The sequence below is a fragment of the Mus musculus genome, chromosome 7 (assembly GCF_000001635.26).
Source record: "Mus musculus strain C57BL/6J chromosome 7, GRCm38.p6 C57BL/6J".
Lineage (NCBI taxonomy): Eukaryota > Metazoa > Chordata > Mammalia > Rodentia > Muridae > Mus > Mus musculus.
The window spans coordinates 28,615,001-28,631,589 of NC_000073.6; the positions used below are offsets into that span (position 1 = coordinate 28,615,001).

The following is a 16,589-nucleotide window of genomic DNA, read 5'->3' on the forward strand; positions in this document are numbered from 1 at the left end:
AGCGATCAGAAGACTTGCCATCATCCATCCTGCAGAGGAGTCAGTCCAATCCCCCAGAAGCCTCCATGTTACCTGTACCACAAGCCTTCATTGTCCCCTGGCATGCTGAAGCGAGCCTTGTAGTTAGAGAAATTGCTGGCAAAAAGGAAATATAAAGAGCAAGGGATAAGGACCTAGATGCAGTCATGTTTTCCTGCCTCTCAACTTTCAGGCTACAGCCGGCTCCCAGCCCACACACTATCTCTTCATTTTCTACCACGGATGAGGCACTGCAGCATGAGGGACTTAAGTGAGACTCTAACCAGGACCGGATTGTTTTCATTAATCTGGACTTTGCCCTCCCCTGCAGCCTTCCATACTCACTAGCGCTGTTCATGATTCCCAGGGCATGTCATGTATGGCAGGCTGGCAGCAACAGGTTCAATGAGCCTCATAAATCTGTCCCCAACGCGAGCATTGTCCTGGTCCATGTTGTAGGCAAAGTCTCCTGGAGGGTGGTAGGGATGGGAGAGAGTGAGGGCCAGGCTCTGCTTCCTCTAGGATCAAGACCTAGTGGGTCCTGATCCCTACCTCAGACCCTCTCATAGGACAAGCCTGTCTCTACATCTTCTTTGCTCTCAGAACAACACAGCTAGATCTAGTTTGATGCTGATTTTCTTAGGCATTTTTTAAAAGATTTTTATTTATTATTATAGATAAGTACACTGTTGCTGCCTTCAAACACACCAGAAGAGGGCATCAGATCTCATTACAGATGGTTGTGAGCCACCATGTGGTTGCTGGGATTTGAACTCAGGACCTTCGAAAAAGCAATCAGTGTTCTTACCTGCTGAGCCATCTCACCAGCCCCTAGGCATTTTTTTTTTAATTGCTAGAGATTGAGCGCTGGATACTCTGAATGTTAGGCAAAGATGCCTCACTTCTGAGCCACGCCCCCAGCCCCTCAATGGGGGCTTTTAGGCAGGGGCTCTACCACTGAGCCACGCCCCCAGCCCCTCACTGGGGGATTCTAGGCAGGGGCTCTACCACTGAGCCATGCTCATAGCCCTTGGCTTTTGTTGTTGTTGTTGCTGTTGCTGTTGCTGTTTTGTTTTGTTCTGTTCTGTTCTGTTCTGTTCTGTTCTGTTCTGTTCTGTTTTGTTTTGTTTTGTTTTAAAGCTGTTCAGGCTAGCATTAAATTCTGGGCAACTCTCCTGCCTCAGCCTATCCACTGCTGGGATTACAGACACACATTAGCATATCCACTCATCTTAATTATAACATTTCTGTGTATTTGGAATGAGCCTCACCTCTAAAAACAATAATAAAAACTAGAAAGTCAGTGCTGAAATCTATAGGAACCTCACATCTGGGTCCAGCCTCGGCCCCCACCCTCAACCCCTAGCCCTGCCCCTTCAGAGCCAGCCCCAGCGTATTCTAGCCCAGGACTTATGGGCACCCAGTCTGCCAGCCTCCAGGCGCACCCTTGCCGGTGCCTCACCCACGTGCAGCACTGCATCAAACATGCCCTGCTGGGTGTCCCTCCGTAGCCTGGGCAGGGCCTTCGGGTTGTCAGCCCCCATGTCACCAAACACAGCCAGGCGGGGGCTCCAATGGACCCCATTCTTCAAGGCTGTGAAGCGAAACCTCCGGCTCCAGCCCTGAGAGCTGCCACAACGGTAAACTGAGGGAAGAAAAAAACAGATTTCTGACATGTGGGAAGGCAGGGACCAGGACCTTCCCACAAGGCCCTACACTCAGGCTGCTGGAGAGGGAGGAAACATAAGGGGCATCATCTTCGTCATCGACATCATCATCGTCGTCATCATCATATCAGAGACATCTCAAGTAGCCCAGGCTAATCCCTGACTTTCTACGTAGCCCAGGATGACCTGGAATTTAGAATTGTTCTGCCTCCTCCCAAGTGCTGGGATCACAGGCCTGTGTCATTGCACCCAGTCAAAGGTCTCATATCCCTTGTTCCACACAGAAGAGCCGCCAGCCCAGCCTCAGCCACAGGTCTCAATAGCTTCTAGAACATTCCTCCCCCATGCCCACCCCAGGTCCTCTCACCATACTGAGCCCCCGGCTGCAGCTTCCGCAGCGTCACGCGGTGAATGTAGAGTTTGCGCCGCAGAACTCCTCCATCCACGAAGGCCCTGGCGGTGCCGTGGGCACGGAATGGGAGAGGACCAGACAGCTGCGAGCCGAACTGCACCTCAGACCGGGCTGGAGCCCATGTGGTCCAGGTCACAGTCATGGTGCCTGGCTCCCCTGAGGAGAGAGGGATCAGAGAGGAGGCTCAACAGGTTATCAAGCAGGAATGGGGTGACACTGAGAGCTGCTGTTCGGTCCTGTCCCCTCCGCTATTTCCAAGCTGGCTTCCTTTGGGACTGGCTTCGCCCCCCCACCCCCACCCCGCCTCAGTTATCCCGTTTGTGAAACAGAATAGGGTTATTTATCCTACAAGGTTCTGCGGAAGCATGGATGTCTACAAATACAATTGGCAGACTGGGTCCTGGGTTCCAGGTCCTGGAATTCAACCAACTATGAGTTGAAAACCGCTAGGAGAGAAACAGATTATCAAAATGGCTCAATCCTTATGACCTGACCTACATGGCCTCCAAAAGTAGTCCTATCAGCTGGGCAACTTTTTATCCTCAAAGAGGAAGGCAGATTTCTGTGGCTTAATGCCAGTCTGGTCTCCATGGGGAACTGCAGGCCCTCCGGAGCTCCATAGTGAGACCTTGTCTAAAAACAAAGGCCTTTGACTGCCACATGTGCACTGTGGCATGGGTGTGCCTCCCTCCCACGCGAACAAGCTAATACATGAATTTATAAAAATATTCGGGGGGTTGGAGAGATGGCTTGGTGGTTAAGAGCACTGACTGCTCTTCCGAAGGTCCTGAGTTCAAAACCCAGCACCCACTTGGTGGCTCACAACCATCTGTAATGAGATCAGATGCCCTCTTCTGATGTGTCTGAAGACAGCTCCAGTGGTGTAGTTACATGTATAATAAATAAATAAATCTTTAAAAAGAGTGCTGGCTGCTCTTTCAGGGGACCTGAGTTCAGTTCCCATGGCAGCTCACAACTGTCTGTAATTCCAGTCCCTAGGGATATAATGCTCTTTTCTGGTCTCTGAGGGCATCTGACGTGTACATAGTTCATAGACATATATGCAGGCAAAACACCCATACACGTGAAATAAAATGATAAAAACAATATTCAGGAGCGGGCCTGGGACGCGTCTCTGTGTGTAGAGGACCTGCCCAGCATCCATGAAGCTCTCGGTGCAAACTCAGCATCATATAACAGTACTCAGGAGACTGAGGCAGGAGAATTGGAATTTCTAGGCCAGCCTTGACTACATAACAAATTCTGAGCTAACCTGGGCTCCATAGGAAGGCTCTGTTTAAAATTAAAAAGAAAAAAAGAAAAGAAAAAAAATCAAACATGGAGGAGAGAGGACCTCACACTTAGGCTAAGCCCTTCCTTCCTTCAGGATCTATATTCTTCTCATACTCCTGCAAACAAGCCTTCACCCGTGCTTCTGTGAACAACCCTGAAGAAACTCATCGGGTCTGACACACACACATATGCACACACATGCACACATGTGCACAAACATGCTCACATACATACATACACACACACACACACATGTGCATGCACACACAAATGCCCAAAAGACATAAAGGTAGGAGAAAGACTAGCTGGAAGAGGAAGGGGACCCCTGCAGGTGGGGATAGAGCAGGAGAGGGCGAGTGCTGGGTGAATGCGATCCAAATGCATCCATACATGCGTGGAATGGCCTTGTGAGCACACACACGCCTTTACTCTCAGCACTCGGGAGGCACAGGCAGCTGGATCTGAGTTTAAGGCGAATCTGACCTATGATCAAGTTGCAGAACAGCCAGAGCTACCAAAGTAGGGGCTGGAGAGATGGCTCAATGGTTAAGAGCACTGACTGCTCTTCCAGAGGTCCTGAGTTCAATTCCCAGCAACCACATGGTGGCTCACAGCCATCTAAAATGGGTTTCGATGCCCTCTTCTGATGTGTCTGAAGACAGCAACAGTGCACTCACATACATAAAATAAATAAATAAATCTCAAACACACACAAACACACACAACAAAATAAATTAATAAAAAGAGAGGAAAAGAAAAAAACAACACGTCACTATGAAGCTTTGATGTATGATTAATATAAACTAATTAAAATTAAGACAAAACAAACAAAGGAGCGTCACAGTGCAATATCTACTTTCCAGTCCACTGTGTTGAGCACTGAGTCATCAAAGGTGACTTAGAGTGTGCCTGGGGTTCTGTGCAAACACTATTACGGTCTTGTGCCTTTGTGTGGAGGTGACTGGAGCTTCTTAGGTTTGGCATTCTGAGAATGCCCTGGCAGCCACCTTTGGTGACTAGGAGAGACAACCTTAGGCAAAGAACACGCAACAATGTCCGACACAATGAGGTTTATGGGCTGAGTCAATGTCTCTGTTTTCTTCTTTTCTGTGTGCTAGCCTGCAGCCAACATTGCACACTCATGATATCATCTGAGCGTTCCAGACAGGGATCTGGAGGCAATTAAACAGTGGAGGGCAAAGGGCAGCTATAGGACAGGAGGAAATGGTGAAATTCACTCTGTCTGCAACGAGGGACAGGGTCTCCTACTGCACCCCAGGTTAGCTTGGCAATCGTTATGCTGTCCAGAATGTCCTCGAACTGCCATTCAGGCTGCCTCCCCTGGGGTAACAGCAGTCAGTCACCATTCCTGGCTCTACAGCAAATCTTCCCACAAACTTGCTAGGTAGACCAGGCTGGACTTAAATTTAAAATCTGTCTGTCCTTGTCCTCTCTGTGCTAGATTAAAGGTACATACCATCACACCTGGTTTCTCTACAAACATAGATTTTATTAAAAAGAAAGAGAACTCTTAGCCAGGCAGTGGTGGTGCACGCCTTTAATCCCAGCACTCCGGAGGCAGAGGCAGGCAGATTTCCGAGTTCGAGGTCAGCCTGGTCTACAGAGTGAGTTCCAGGACAGCCAGAGCTATACAGAGAAAACCTGTATCGAAAAACAAACAAACAAACAAACAACAACAAAATTCTTAAGACTAAGAAGGGACTATGTAATTCAGATTCTCAAATCAAGAATCAAGCTACATAGGGGCTGGAGAGATGGCTCAGAGGTTAAGAGCACTGACTGCTCTTTCAGAGGTCCTGAGTTCAATTCCCAGCAACCACATTATAGCTCACAACCATCCATAATGAGATCTGATGCCCTCTTCTGGTGTGTTGGAATACAGCTATAGTGTAGTCACAAAAAGTAAATAAATAATTCTTTAAAAAAAAAAAAAAAAAAAAAAAAGAATGATGCAACACCATCAGGCCGGGCCAGGTTGGCACACACCTTTAATCCCAGCACTCCTGGGGCAGAGGCAGGAGGAGCTCTGTGAATTCAAGGCCAGCCTGGTCTACAGAGTGAGCTCCAGGACAGCCAGGCTTACACAGAGAAACCCTATAAAGCTCAGTTGGTCAAAAACGCTTGCCGTGAAGTCTAAGCGCTTGAGTTCAATCCTGGGAACCCATGGTGGAAGGAGAGAGATCAACTCTTGCAGTCTGTCCTCTGCCCTCCACGAGCAATAAACAAACAAAATACCACGAAGAGCTAGGGTGGGGAGGAGGCCTGTAATTCTGTAAGTTCAAAGCCAGGCTAGGCCACACAGTGAGTTCCAAGTCAGCTATCTCCAAACACCAAATGGAATAACCATAGTGAAAATACCAAGTGAGTCTGTGACATTAAGGACACAGATTCGGCTACCAGGAATCTGAAATTGCTGAAGTGGAGCCCATCTGTAGGCCAGGGCTTGGGAGGATGGCTGGGATGAGGACAGCCCAAGCAAGTTAGGGAGAACCCTGACAAAATCAAAAGAGGAAGGAGGTGGGAGTGGGGAGGGAGAGAGAAAAGGAGGGGGAAAGGGAGGGAGGCAAGAGGGAGAGAAGGAGAGAGGGAAAAAGAAAGGGAGGGAGAGAGGAAGAAGGGGAAGGGGGAAGTGAGTGAAGGAGAGAAGAAAGGAAGGAGAGAGGAAGGGAAGGGGATAGAGAGGGAGAGGAGGAAGAAGGGAGGAAGGAAGGGAGGGAGAGAAGGAGGGAGAGAGAGGGGAAAGGAAGGAGGGAGAAGGAAGAAATGGAAGGAGAGAGAGAGGGAGGGAAGGAGGAGAGAGATATATGAGCTGGGCATGGTGGTGCACACTTGTAAGCCCTCCACTTGGGAAGCTGATACAGGAGGCTCACAAGTCTGAGATCAGCCTAGACTACGAAGTGAGTGTCAGAGACATAAAACATAAAGTCATATGGGGATATAGAGCTATGAAGGCCACTGCTCACACCTACTAAGGGAATACAGAAAGGACATCTCAGGAGCTAAAAAGATGGCGTTCAGGAAGGTGGGGGGGGTGAGGATGGGGGATTGGATTTAGCACAACAGTGAGAGAGGACACATCTCCAGGTGATCTTTTAGTATTCATCTAATGTCCAGGATTATATTATATTATATTCATATTCTCTCTCTCTCTCTTTCTCTCTCCCTCTCTCTCTCTCTCCCTCTCTCCCTCTCTTGCACGCATACTCCTAAATACAATAAAATTTAAGAGAATACATGCATATGGCTACAAACAACATCAACACACTGCAGAGAGTTGGAAAGAAAATTGCACAGAAACAGCTTCCTAACGGATTCGTGAAGCTGATGACAACAGGCTATGGAAGTGCAGTCAGCTACGCAACTGTACTCCTCCAAGTGATGTAGGAAGGAGTTTTCTTTTCAGGCACTGGGGGAACTCACAGTGTCAGATATACTAAGAGATTGTTCTACCACTGATATCTGCAGCACTCACACACCCCAAGCCAATGCAACAAATTCCAAGAGACCAAATCTGGGGCATTGTGAACAGCAATAAGCAATGATAGTACTAGATTTTCACCTGGAGAATTAAAGAAATATTCATAAATCTGTGGTGGAAAGAAATCATTGTCTAAAAGAATGAATGAAGTAGGCAGGAGGGAGGGACAGCTCTTCCTAACACTAAAATTTCAATTAGATAGAAAGGAACAGCTGGAGTCATGGCTCAGTGGTAGAGCCCTGCCTAGAATCCCCCAGTAAGGGGCTGGGGGCGTGGCTCATTGGTAGAGCCTCTGCCTAGAATCCCCCAGTGAGGGGTTGGGGACATGGTTCAGTGGTAGAGCCCCTGCCTAGAATCCCCCTGTGAGAGGCTGGGGGCGTGGCTTAGTGGTAGAGCCCCTGCCTAGAATCCCCCAGTAAGGTGCTGGGGGCGTGGCTCAGTGGTAGAGCCCTGCCTAGAATCTTCCAGTGAGGGGCTGGGGGCATGGCTCAGTGGTAGAGCCCCTGCCTAGAATCCCCCAGTGAGGAGGTGGGGCCATGGCTCAACAGTGCGGCCCTTGGCTAGCATGTTGGAGATATAGTTTCCTCTTTAATCATACATATATATGGAAAGAGGGAATAAAAAATTAAAAAGTCCCAATTAGGCCGGCACAACACTAAGAATTACTGCAGGCAGGAGCCTCTGATGGACGCTAAAACTAGTGGGTGAAAATTTGTGGAGAAACAGGACTTGCATCTTCTTGAGCAATCTCTCCCCAAGCTATTCATTAGCTACAAAGGAACAAATAAAGGATTCACAGTGGATAGACCCAGCAGGCATCGGCTTAAGCAGCCAATGAATCAGGGTCTGTATCACCAGCAGCAGCAATGGGCAAGTCTACACCACAGACCCTCTGGTACCACATTTGGGGAGAGAGAGGGACACAAAGACACAGCCACAATCTTCCTGCCCCAAACACAACCTTAGTACTAACCTTGAAACAATAGCAAAGAGACCTAAAGCAGCGATATTTTACAAAATAACTGACTAATACTCAGAAAACACAGAAGCCACAAAAAGAAAAAAATCTTAAGTGCTGGGTGTGATGGTGTGTGTGGCCTTGCAGCCCTGGCACTCAGGAAACTGAGGCAGGAGGATTTCTTGTTTGAGGCCAACCTGGATTATGAATCCAGTCAAAGCAACAGCGGGAGATGGAGAAGGCACTGTCCCAAGATGAAATCCTGGGTTGTGACTAAACTTACTGGTGACTTTGGGGACATTTGAGTGAGGCCTGAGGTTTAACCAGAATTGTCCTATGTGTCCATTCCTCGCCTTCAGTGTTTGCCTTGTTTTGCCAGGGTTAGGGTCTTACTCAGTATCCTTGGGTGGCCTGGAATTCACAGTGTCACCATTCCTGGTTTTCCTTTGGTTTTTACATGGGTTTCTTTGAAGCTAATCTGATCTCATGCACAGAGAGTTTAGCAAGTCTCCTGCCTCAGTGTCAGAGTAGCTGGGATTGCTTGGGTGTACATGACAGTGCCTGGCACCATCTTTTCTTTTGTTTGGGCTCTGGGCTCTACATAGGTTGAGCAAGTGTTCCACCAACGGGGCTATAGCTTAGCTGATGATTATCAATCCACCAACGGGGCTATAGCTTAGCCGTTGATTATCAATTAACATTTTTCTTTTTTAGGTTTACCTTGTGTATCTGTATCTGTATCAGTGTTTGCATGTGTGTTTGCCTGTGTTCCACATGCATGCCCGATACCTCACGGAGGTCAGAAGAGGGCACTGGATCCCCTAGACCTGGAGTTAAAGATGGTTGTGAGCCAGTATGTGAGTGTTGAGAACTGAGCCCAGGTTCTCTGAAAGAACAGCCAGTGCTCTTAGCCACTAAACCATCTCTCCAGCCTCCTCAATTTTAAATAATCCTACCATTGTTGTTTAAGATGTTACCTTTTGGGGCTGGAGAGATGGCTCAGTGGTTAAGAGCACTGACTGCTCTTCCGAAGGTCCTGGGTTCAAATCCCAGCAACCACATGGTGGCTCACAACCATCCGTAATGAGATCTGACTCGCTCTTCTGGTGTGTCTGAAGACAGCTACAGTGTACTTACATATAGTAAATAAATCTTTTAAAAAAATGTTACCTTTCTTGGCTGCACACAGAGAGTTTAAGGCCAGTCTGAACTGCATGAGACTCTGTCTCCAAACCAACAACAGTAAAAAGATGTCAGAGGCCTGGAGCATTGGCTCAGTGGTTAAGAGAACTGGCTGCTCTTCCAGAGGACCTGGGTTCAGTTTGCAGTACCCACATGCTGACTTGTGATGAATCACATGCCCTCTTCTGGTTTCCACAGGTATACACACAGGATACAGACACACACAAGTAAAACACCCATACACATAATAGTCAAAAAACTACGTTTTTTTAAAAAAAAATAAGGAATTCAACCAGGCATGATGGCACACACCTTCAATCCCAGTACCTGGGAACAGAGGCAGGCAGGTCTCTGTGTGCTTGAGGACTGGTCCACAGAGTGACCTGCGGACCAGCTCGGGCTGCATAGTGAGACTGTCTCAAAACAATCAATCAATCAATCAATCAATCAATCAATAAATAATGAATCCAAAACATAGCATGCCTAAATTTTTGAAAGAAAAAAAACTAACATGAAAAAAATAAATTAAATTAAAATCTTTAAATAAAGATAGTAGACTCTGTTAATTAATATTAACATTATTCCAGGTTATATGACCTATGGCCAGACTCTTCCTCAATAGAGTGAGTCTCCATATATTACTGTTATTATTAATTATATGTATTTTATATTATTGTTGTTATAAATTATATATATTGAGACAGGGCCTCACTATGTAGTCCATGTTAACCTCGGACTCATAGATCCACCTTCCTCTGCCTCCCAAGTGCTGCGATTAAATACTATTATTGTTTCTGAGACAAGATCCAGGCTGATCTTGAGCTCAGTGTCCTCCTGCCTCAGCCTTCAGAGTACTGTGACTGTGGCATGTGCAGCCAGGCCCAGAATTCCTCCAGAAGTCTCAAATTACTTCAAAGTTAAAAGCTTTACCCTTTTGACCAATGAGAAACAAGCATATATTTACATTTCAGTGTAGTTTCAAGAAAAGGGAGCCACACCTATCACAACCTACAGCATTTCCTTCCTCGATACACCCAGAGCAGTGGATCCCGACAGTGAACAGGAGGCAAACTCGGCAGAAATTCCGGCTGACTTTAAAGAGCTAACCTAGTGGCTGAAGTCACCTGCTGCCCAGCTGACTACCAAGGTGGAACTGCAAAACCCATGTGGTGGAAGGAGGGAGCCAGCTCTTAAAAGCTGTGCTCAGACCTCCACCTGCACACACAGCAATAAGTACAAAACGTTTAAGGAGAGAGATATGAAAATATGCAAGTCATTAATATTCTCTTCACTGACTGCCACACATGCATCATTGTATGTGCGTGCAAAACACAATGGCGCACACACACACACACACTCTCAGCAATACATTCTTTAAAATCTAGGGAGATTTAAAAATGTGGTCTGGTGAGATTGCTCAGTGGGTGAAGGTGCCTGCCACCAAGCCTGTCACCAGGAGTCCAGTTTCCAGGACCCACACGGTGGAAGGAGAGAAACGACTCTTTCAAGTTGTCCTCTGGCCCCCACTCACACACACTAATAAATAAGTAAAACATAATCTTTTAACATTAGACAATGGCACTCTTCATTAACTTTCTTCTCGGTAGAAACAGTTCTCATTCGGTAAGAATGGCAGTTACGAGGGGTTTGCTACTGTTTTCTTCTATGTGGAGTTGGGTTTTGTCGGTGCTGGGATGAACCCCAGACAGTCACACTGGTCAGTCAGGGACTCCAATTTCCAACCCAAGCTGTCAGTGTCTGCCTCCATTCCTTTCTCTTCCTGGACAGGATCTCTTTGCCCAGCCTAGCCTAGCATCCAGCCCAGTGAGTAACAGGTGCTCCTGATCCTCTGCCTCCACCTCCTGAGTCCTGGGATTACGGGGCTAGATTTAGCTGGCTTTCTTTTCCCTGTTTTCTTCTCTTCTTGTCTTTTCTTTTTTTTTTTTTTTTTTTTTGGTTTTTCGAGACAGAGTTTCTCTGTGTAGTCCTGGCTGTCCTGGAACTCGCTCTGTAGACCAGGCTGGCCTCGAACTCAGAAATTCGCCTGCCTCTGCCTCCCAAGTGCTGGGATTAAAGGCGTGCGCCACCACGCCCGGCTTTTTCTTGTCTTTTCTTGTCTTTTCTTTTCTCTCCTCCTCCTCCTCCTTCTCCTTCTTCTTCTTCTGTTAAGTCTTATTTTATGTATACACTGTAGCTATCTTCAGACACACACCAGAACAGGGCATTGGATCCAAATACAGATCCAAAGCCGCCATGTGGTTGCAGGGAATTGAACTCAGGATCTCTGGAAGAGTAACCAGTGCTCTTAACTGCTGAGGCTTCTCTTCAGCCCCTCTTTCTTTCTTTTTTCTTTTTTAAGATAGAGTCTCACTATATAGCCTTGGCTGGCTTGGAACCTCCTATGTAGAACAGTCTGGCTTCAAACTCAGAAATCTGGGTTCCTCTGCCTCCTGAGTGCTGAGATTAAAAGTGTATACCACTATACCTAGCCTAGGTTTTCATTTTTAACATGATAAGTATGGAGATGTGCGATTATAACACACACACACACACACACACACACACACACACACACACACCACATAGCCAGACATTCTTGTGCACACCTTAAGTGCAGCTCTTAAGATGCTGAGGCAAAACTGGGCAGTGGTGCCTCCCAGCACTTGGGAGGCAAAGGAAGACAAATTTCTGAGTTCGAGGCCAGCCTGGTCTACAGGGTGAATTCCAAGACAGCCAGGGCTACACAGAGAAACCCTGCCTCTAAAAACAAAAACAAAAACAAACAAACAAAAAAGATGCTGAGACAATAGGATTGTGAGTTCAAAGCAAGCCTGAGCTATATGGTGAAACCAGAGAGAAAGATAGAGAGAGAGACAGAAATATCACATGCTTCCTCTCATATGTAAAATTTAGAGTTAAATATATATTAATTATATATAATAATTTTATACATACATTGTATAGTATATAGTTTATGTATTGTCATATATATAAATATTATATATAAATATCCCATATTCTATATAATTATATCATACATCATATATATCATCATATATTTTATATATATATATATAATCTTTTTTTTTTTAGTTTTTTTTTTTTTTTTTTTTTTTTTTTAGTTTTTTTCGAAACAGGGTTTCTCTGTATAGCCCTGGCTGTCCTGGAAAACTCACTTTGTAGACCAGGCTGGCCTCGAACTCAGAAATCTGCCTGCCTCTGCCTCCCAAGTGCCGGGATTAAAGGCGTGCGCCACCATGCCCGGCTTTTTTTTTTTTTTTTTTTAATATATAAAATCTTAAAGCACAAAAGTAGAAGAGAGACTATGAAGGAGAGGAAGCAGTGTAAAAGGGAGAGGAGAGAGAGGATGCTGGGGATGAGGAGCAGCAAACAGCCCATGTTCTCTCTCATGTGGGGAGTCTGGATCTGGCCAATCGCGCGCACGCGCACACATGCATGCCCATATGAGGGCAGCGGAGACTGAGGAGAAAGAAATCCAGTAAGAGAGAGGAAGGGGAATGGGAGAGGAAGGAGAGGGCAAAGGTGACAGGATATAAACATATGCAAATGTCATGGCACTGGCCAGGTGGCTCAGTGGGTAGAGGTGCTTGCCTCCGAGCCTGATGACCTGAGTTTAATCCTGGGACTCCCGAGAGCTGCCCTCTGACCTACACTCACCCACAGACACACCCTCACTCACATAAGCACACACACAAGCACACACAATGCACACACACACAGCAGGCACACACACATGCGCATCCATACACACAAAATAAATAAATGCATGTAATAAAAAAAAACAAAACTCTAAGGAAAACGTGGTGAAACTTGTTATCTTGATTTTTTTTTAGTCAAAACAAATCAACACACACATAAACAAAGCCCCGCACATAAGTCAAAGCTCCCTAATGTTGGCAATTATCTGTAGTGGCATAACTCACTTCTAATACAAAAGCGGTGAGAGCGCGTCCCTTCTACACTGGGAGCTCAGTCCTGTGACTCCACAGAAAGCAACCGGCAACCCATAACAGCCACCACACGGTCCTGGCACCCCATTGTACCTCAGTGCCCGTGTACCTTGTTAGATAAAGTAACAAGCCTGGGATTTGAACCCAGGCCCTATGGACACAGAGAGTCCATGTACTCTGTGACCTCCTTCTCTTTCTTGACAAGATCTCATATAGCCCAGGCTAGCCTGAAACTCACTAGGTAGTCAAGGCTGGCTTTGAACCAATCCACCTGCTTCTACTTCTCAAGTGCTAGGAATAGAGGTGTGAGCTAGTACATCCAATGGATCTATCTATCTATCTATCTATCTATCTATCTATCTATGTATCCATTCATTCATTTATTTTGAGGCAGGGTCTCCTGTAGGCCAGGCTGGCTTCAGATTTTCTTGTTAGCCAAAGCTAGTGGTTTCTATTGCCTTCATATTCTAAGTCCTGGAATTAGAGTTGCCTCACCCTGTTCCCATCACCTCTTAATAAATAAAAGATCTTTCCGGCCTGAAGTGGTAGCTTATGCCTGAAATCCCCAAATTTGGAAAGCTGAGACAGAAGGATTGATAATTCAAGGCTAGCCTGGGCTACAGATAGAAACTCTATCTTACTAGACCAGATGTTTTAAAAATGGCCTGAGGGTAGTTCAGTTTGGTGGAGTGTTTGCTCCACATGCACAAGGCCCTGGGTTAAATCCCTAAGGCCTAGTCTCAAAAAGGAGAGAGAGAGAGAGAGAGAGACAGACAGACAGACAGACAGACACAGAGAGACAGAGAGGAGAAGAAAGAAGAAAAAGGAAAAAGAGACATAGTAGTTCACTCCTGCAAACTTAGCACCTGAAAGACTAAGACTGAAGGTACAGGGAAACTCTCAGGCTATCCTGGGCTACAAATGTGAGAAACTCTCAAAAGAATAAAACAAATACTTGGGAGGTAGAAGCAGGAGGCTCAGGAACTCAAGGTCAGCCTAGGCTACAAAGCAAATTTGAGGCCAGCCTGGGCTACATGAACCTATTTCCAAAACCCAGAGGAGATGGAAGAGACCCGTTTTCTGCCAGAAAGAAGAAAAGATGGATAAAGAGGTGGCCCATTTCTCTCATTCCCCACCATCATTTACTGGTTTCTTCCACAACTGGTTTCAGAAGTCAGGGTGATAACATTCGAAGCCCTGAGATAAGATAGCAAAGCAGAGAGCCAAGGGAGTCCCTTCAGAGCTGGAGCACAGCAGCTTGTGATGGGCGATTACCATCATCCTTCCCCACACAATGGGACACCAGCCTGCTGAAATCCCATTTCACAGAGGCACACCACTGAGGCTGGAAGGACAAGTCACCAGCCTGGGCTTCTCAAACTGAGCCCTTCACCCAACAGTGGACTTCAAGGCTGAAGAAAGAGCAGCAGAATGAGGTGAGGGGTCCGGAACACTTACCCAGGTAGGACAGATGGATTTGCTCTGGTGTAACATGAGGATACTCTTGGGCTCCCTGGACTCCCGGGGAGAAAGGCAGGAGCATGCAGAAGAAGAGCCAGCCTCCAAGAAAGGGGCTCATGGTAGGAAGAAAGGGGATGGTGGGAAGCCGAGTGGAATGCAGGGATGTGATCAAATTCCGCTGGTGGGTCCCACAGAGGATGGAGAATGGACCGATGCCAGGCAGAGCCGTGTGTCCGTCTGTCAGGATGTCTGTGGGGGAGGAAGACTGAATGACTGAAACGTCTCTGAGGGGAGTGGTGAAGGAGATGCTGGTGAGAGAATAATTAATGAGGTTTCTGAGCCTCGCTGCTCAGCACTTTGCATAGATTAATGGCAGGAGGCCTCACAGCATTCCTATGAGGTGGTGGCGACAGACATCACCAACCCAGTCACATATAGGAAACTGAGCAACCGAGTGACTCAGTGGCAAGGCTAGGATGAGATGCAGCTGAGTTTGAACCCTTCCGGCCCAGGCTCCTGATCCTGGGAGGGGGCTAGGAGGCTGGGGGGCGGGGATGCCTTTGACAACGCCATCCCCAACATCTCTGTCTTCTCTTAGCGACCTATTCTCCAGATTCTTAGCATCCCACTGTACCCTCAGCCTCTCTAATTCATCCTCAGATTTCCACTTATTCCTCCGGACCCGATAACTCCAACTCTACTCCCAGATTTCTCATTAGCTCCACCTGCCTGGAGCGGCTTCTTCTCATTCCCCTCCCCAACATCCCATCTTGCCTTCAGATCTCTCTCCTCCCCGGGCTCCATCCTCATCCCAGCTGCCTCTCCAGCCCTGAACCTGCATTGCCTGAACCCCGGTTTCTCCTCAGCTCCCAGGCCAGCTGAGGTTCTGAAGTTCGGTCCACCTGCCCTCGGGACCTGGACAGGTGCCTCGGGTCTGAAAGAACCGTCCACCGAAGGTCGAGAGCTGGGACGTGGGGTGGGGGGCGCAATCGGGAAGGGGACGCCGGCTCACCCTCAGGGGCGCGCCAGCCGCCCTCACGGTCCTCTCGGCCACCGATGCGCTGCAGTATTTATGAGCTTGCAGGGACACAGGCTCCCGCCGCCCACAGGTGTCCCAGCCCCGGAAGAGCCGGCTGCTTCAGGTGACGGGCTCCCCAGACAGCCCGAGCCCCGTGTCCCACAGGTCCGGCCGGTCCCTGGCGCCCCACGCCCACCCTCACGCCCCCCTCAGGGTGGGGCGCAGAAAGAGGGGACCCAGAAAAGCATGGGACGCCGCCACCTCCGAGCCAGACAGCAGGTTAGCGCCGGGACAGGTAAGGCTGCCCTGTCCCCAGGCGTCCCACCGCCCCAGCTGCGGAGACCCCCTGGTGACAGAAACCCACCCTCAGTCCCAAGGGAGGCCGCGATCCTGGGATTCCCATCCATCTCCGTTGAGCCCTCAGCATCTTCCTCTCAGCTCCTTCCTGCTTCCCAGAGCCGGGACTCTCCCTCAGACCCCCGCAGGGTATCCTGGAAAACACAAACTCCAAAGGCCCTGGTGACAATGGTGTTTGTGAGCCCGGTGCCCTAGGCGCAGTTGCTCAATCTCGCTACAGCCTGTTTTCTCACCTGTAAAAAAGGAGGAGATGGCTGGCACATACCCCGGTGTGCTACCCTAAGAACCGAGTTCAAGTCCAGAGCCGCCCCCACCCCCCCCACACCCCTGTCAAGGTGGGAACAAGTGGAATTTGAGCTGTCTAGATGCTGAAGAGGCCTTCAGCAAAGTGCGCTTAGGGTTTCCCAGATCCACAGCAGACACGTTCTTGGGGGAAGAGAGGTTTTCTGTCTTACACGCATTTTCTGTGCGATGACTCTGCAGTTTAGCTTTGTAAGCAGTTCTAGGTCTTTGGAGGTGGAGCTTGTGGAGTCTGACTTCGGGGCGGGAGTCCCCGGTCTTTAGGATTTTTGAACTCCCTACCCCTTTTCATTACAGCTTAAAATGTAATAATAATAATAATAATAATAATAATAATAATAATAATAATAATTGATAAATCACTCGGATCTGGGGCTAGTGTTGCACGCCCTTTATCTCCTGCACACCGGAGGCAGAGGGTCCTTATGAGTTCAAAGCCAGCTAGCCTGTTCT

At 47.8% G+C, this 16,589-nt stretch overlaps 1 protein-coding gene across 4 annotated transcripts in view; it reads right to left on the reverse strand.

Annotated features, from left to right (window-relative positions):
* Acp7 (acid phosphatase 7, tartrate resistant) overlaps positions 1–16,332 on the reverse strand; it is a 24,011-nt gene extending 7,679 nt beyond the window's left edge. Inside the window, exons 1-7 of one of the 4 annotated variants that reach the window (XM_006539449.4) lie at positions 16,070–16,332; positions 15,844–15,970; positions 14,459–14,710; positions 2,053–2,253; positions 1,481–1,663; positions 364–487; positions 73–135 (exon numbers count right to left, since the gene is read on the reverse strand). In XM_006539449.4, coding sequence (XP_006539512.1) covers positions 73–135; positions 364–487; positions 1,481–1,663; positions 2,053–2,253; positions 14,459–14,710; positions 15,844–15,886 — 866 coding nt within the window. In that variant the 5' untranslated portion in view covers positions 15,887–15,970; positions 16,070–16,332. Of the gene's footprint in view, positions 1–72; positions 136–363; positions 488–1,480; positions 1,664–2,052; positions 2,254–14,458; positions 14,711–15,473; positions 15,666–15,843; positions 15,996–16,069 lie in introns of those variants that run through there. The other 3 variants (XM_006539447.4, NM_175319.5, XM_006539450.2) reach the window with 3 other exon arrangements.
* Positions 16,333–16,589: the final 257 nt, after the last annotated feature.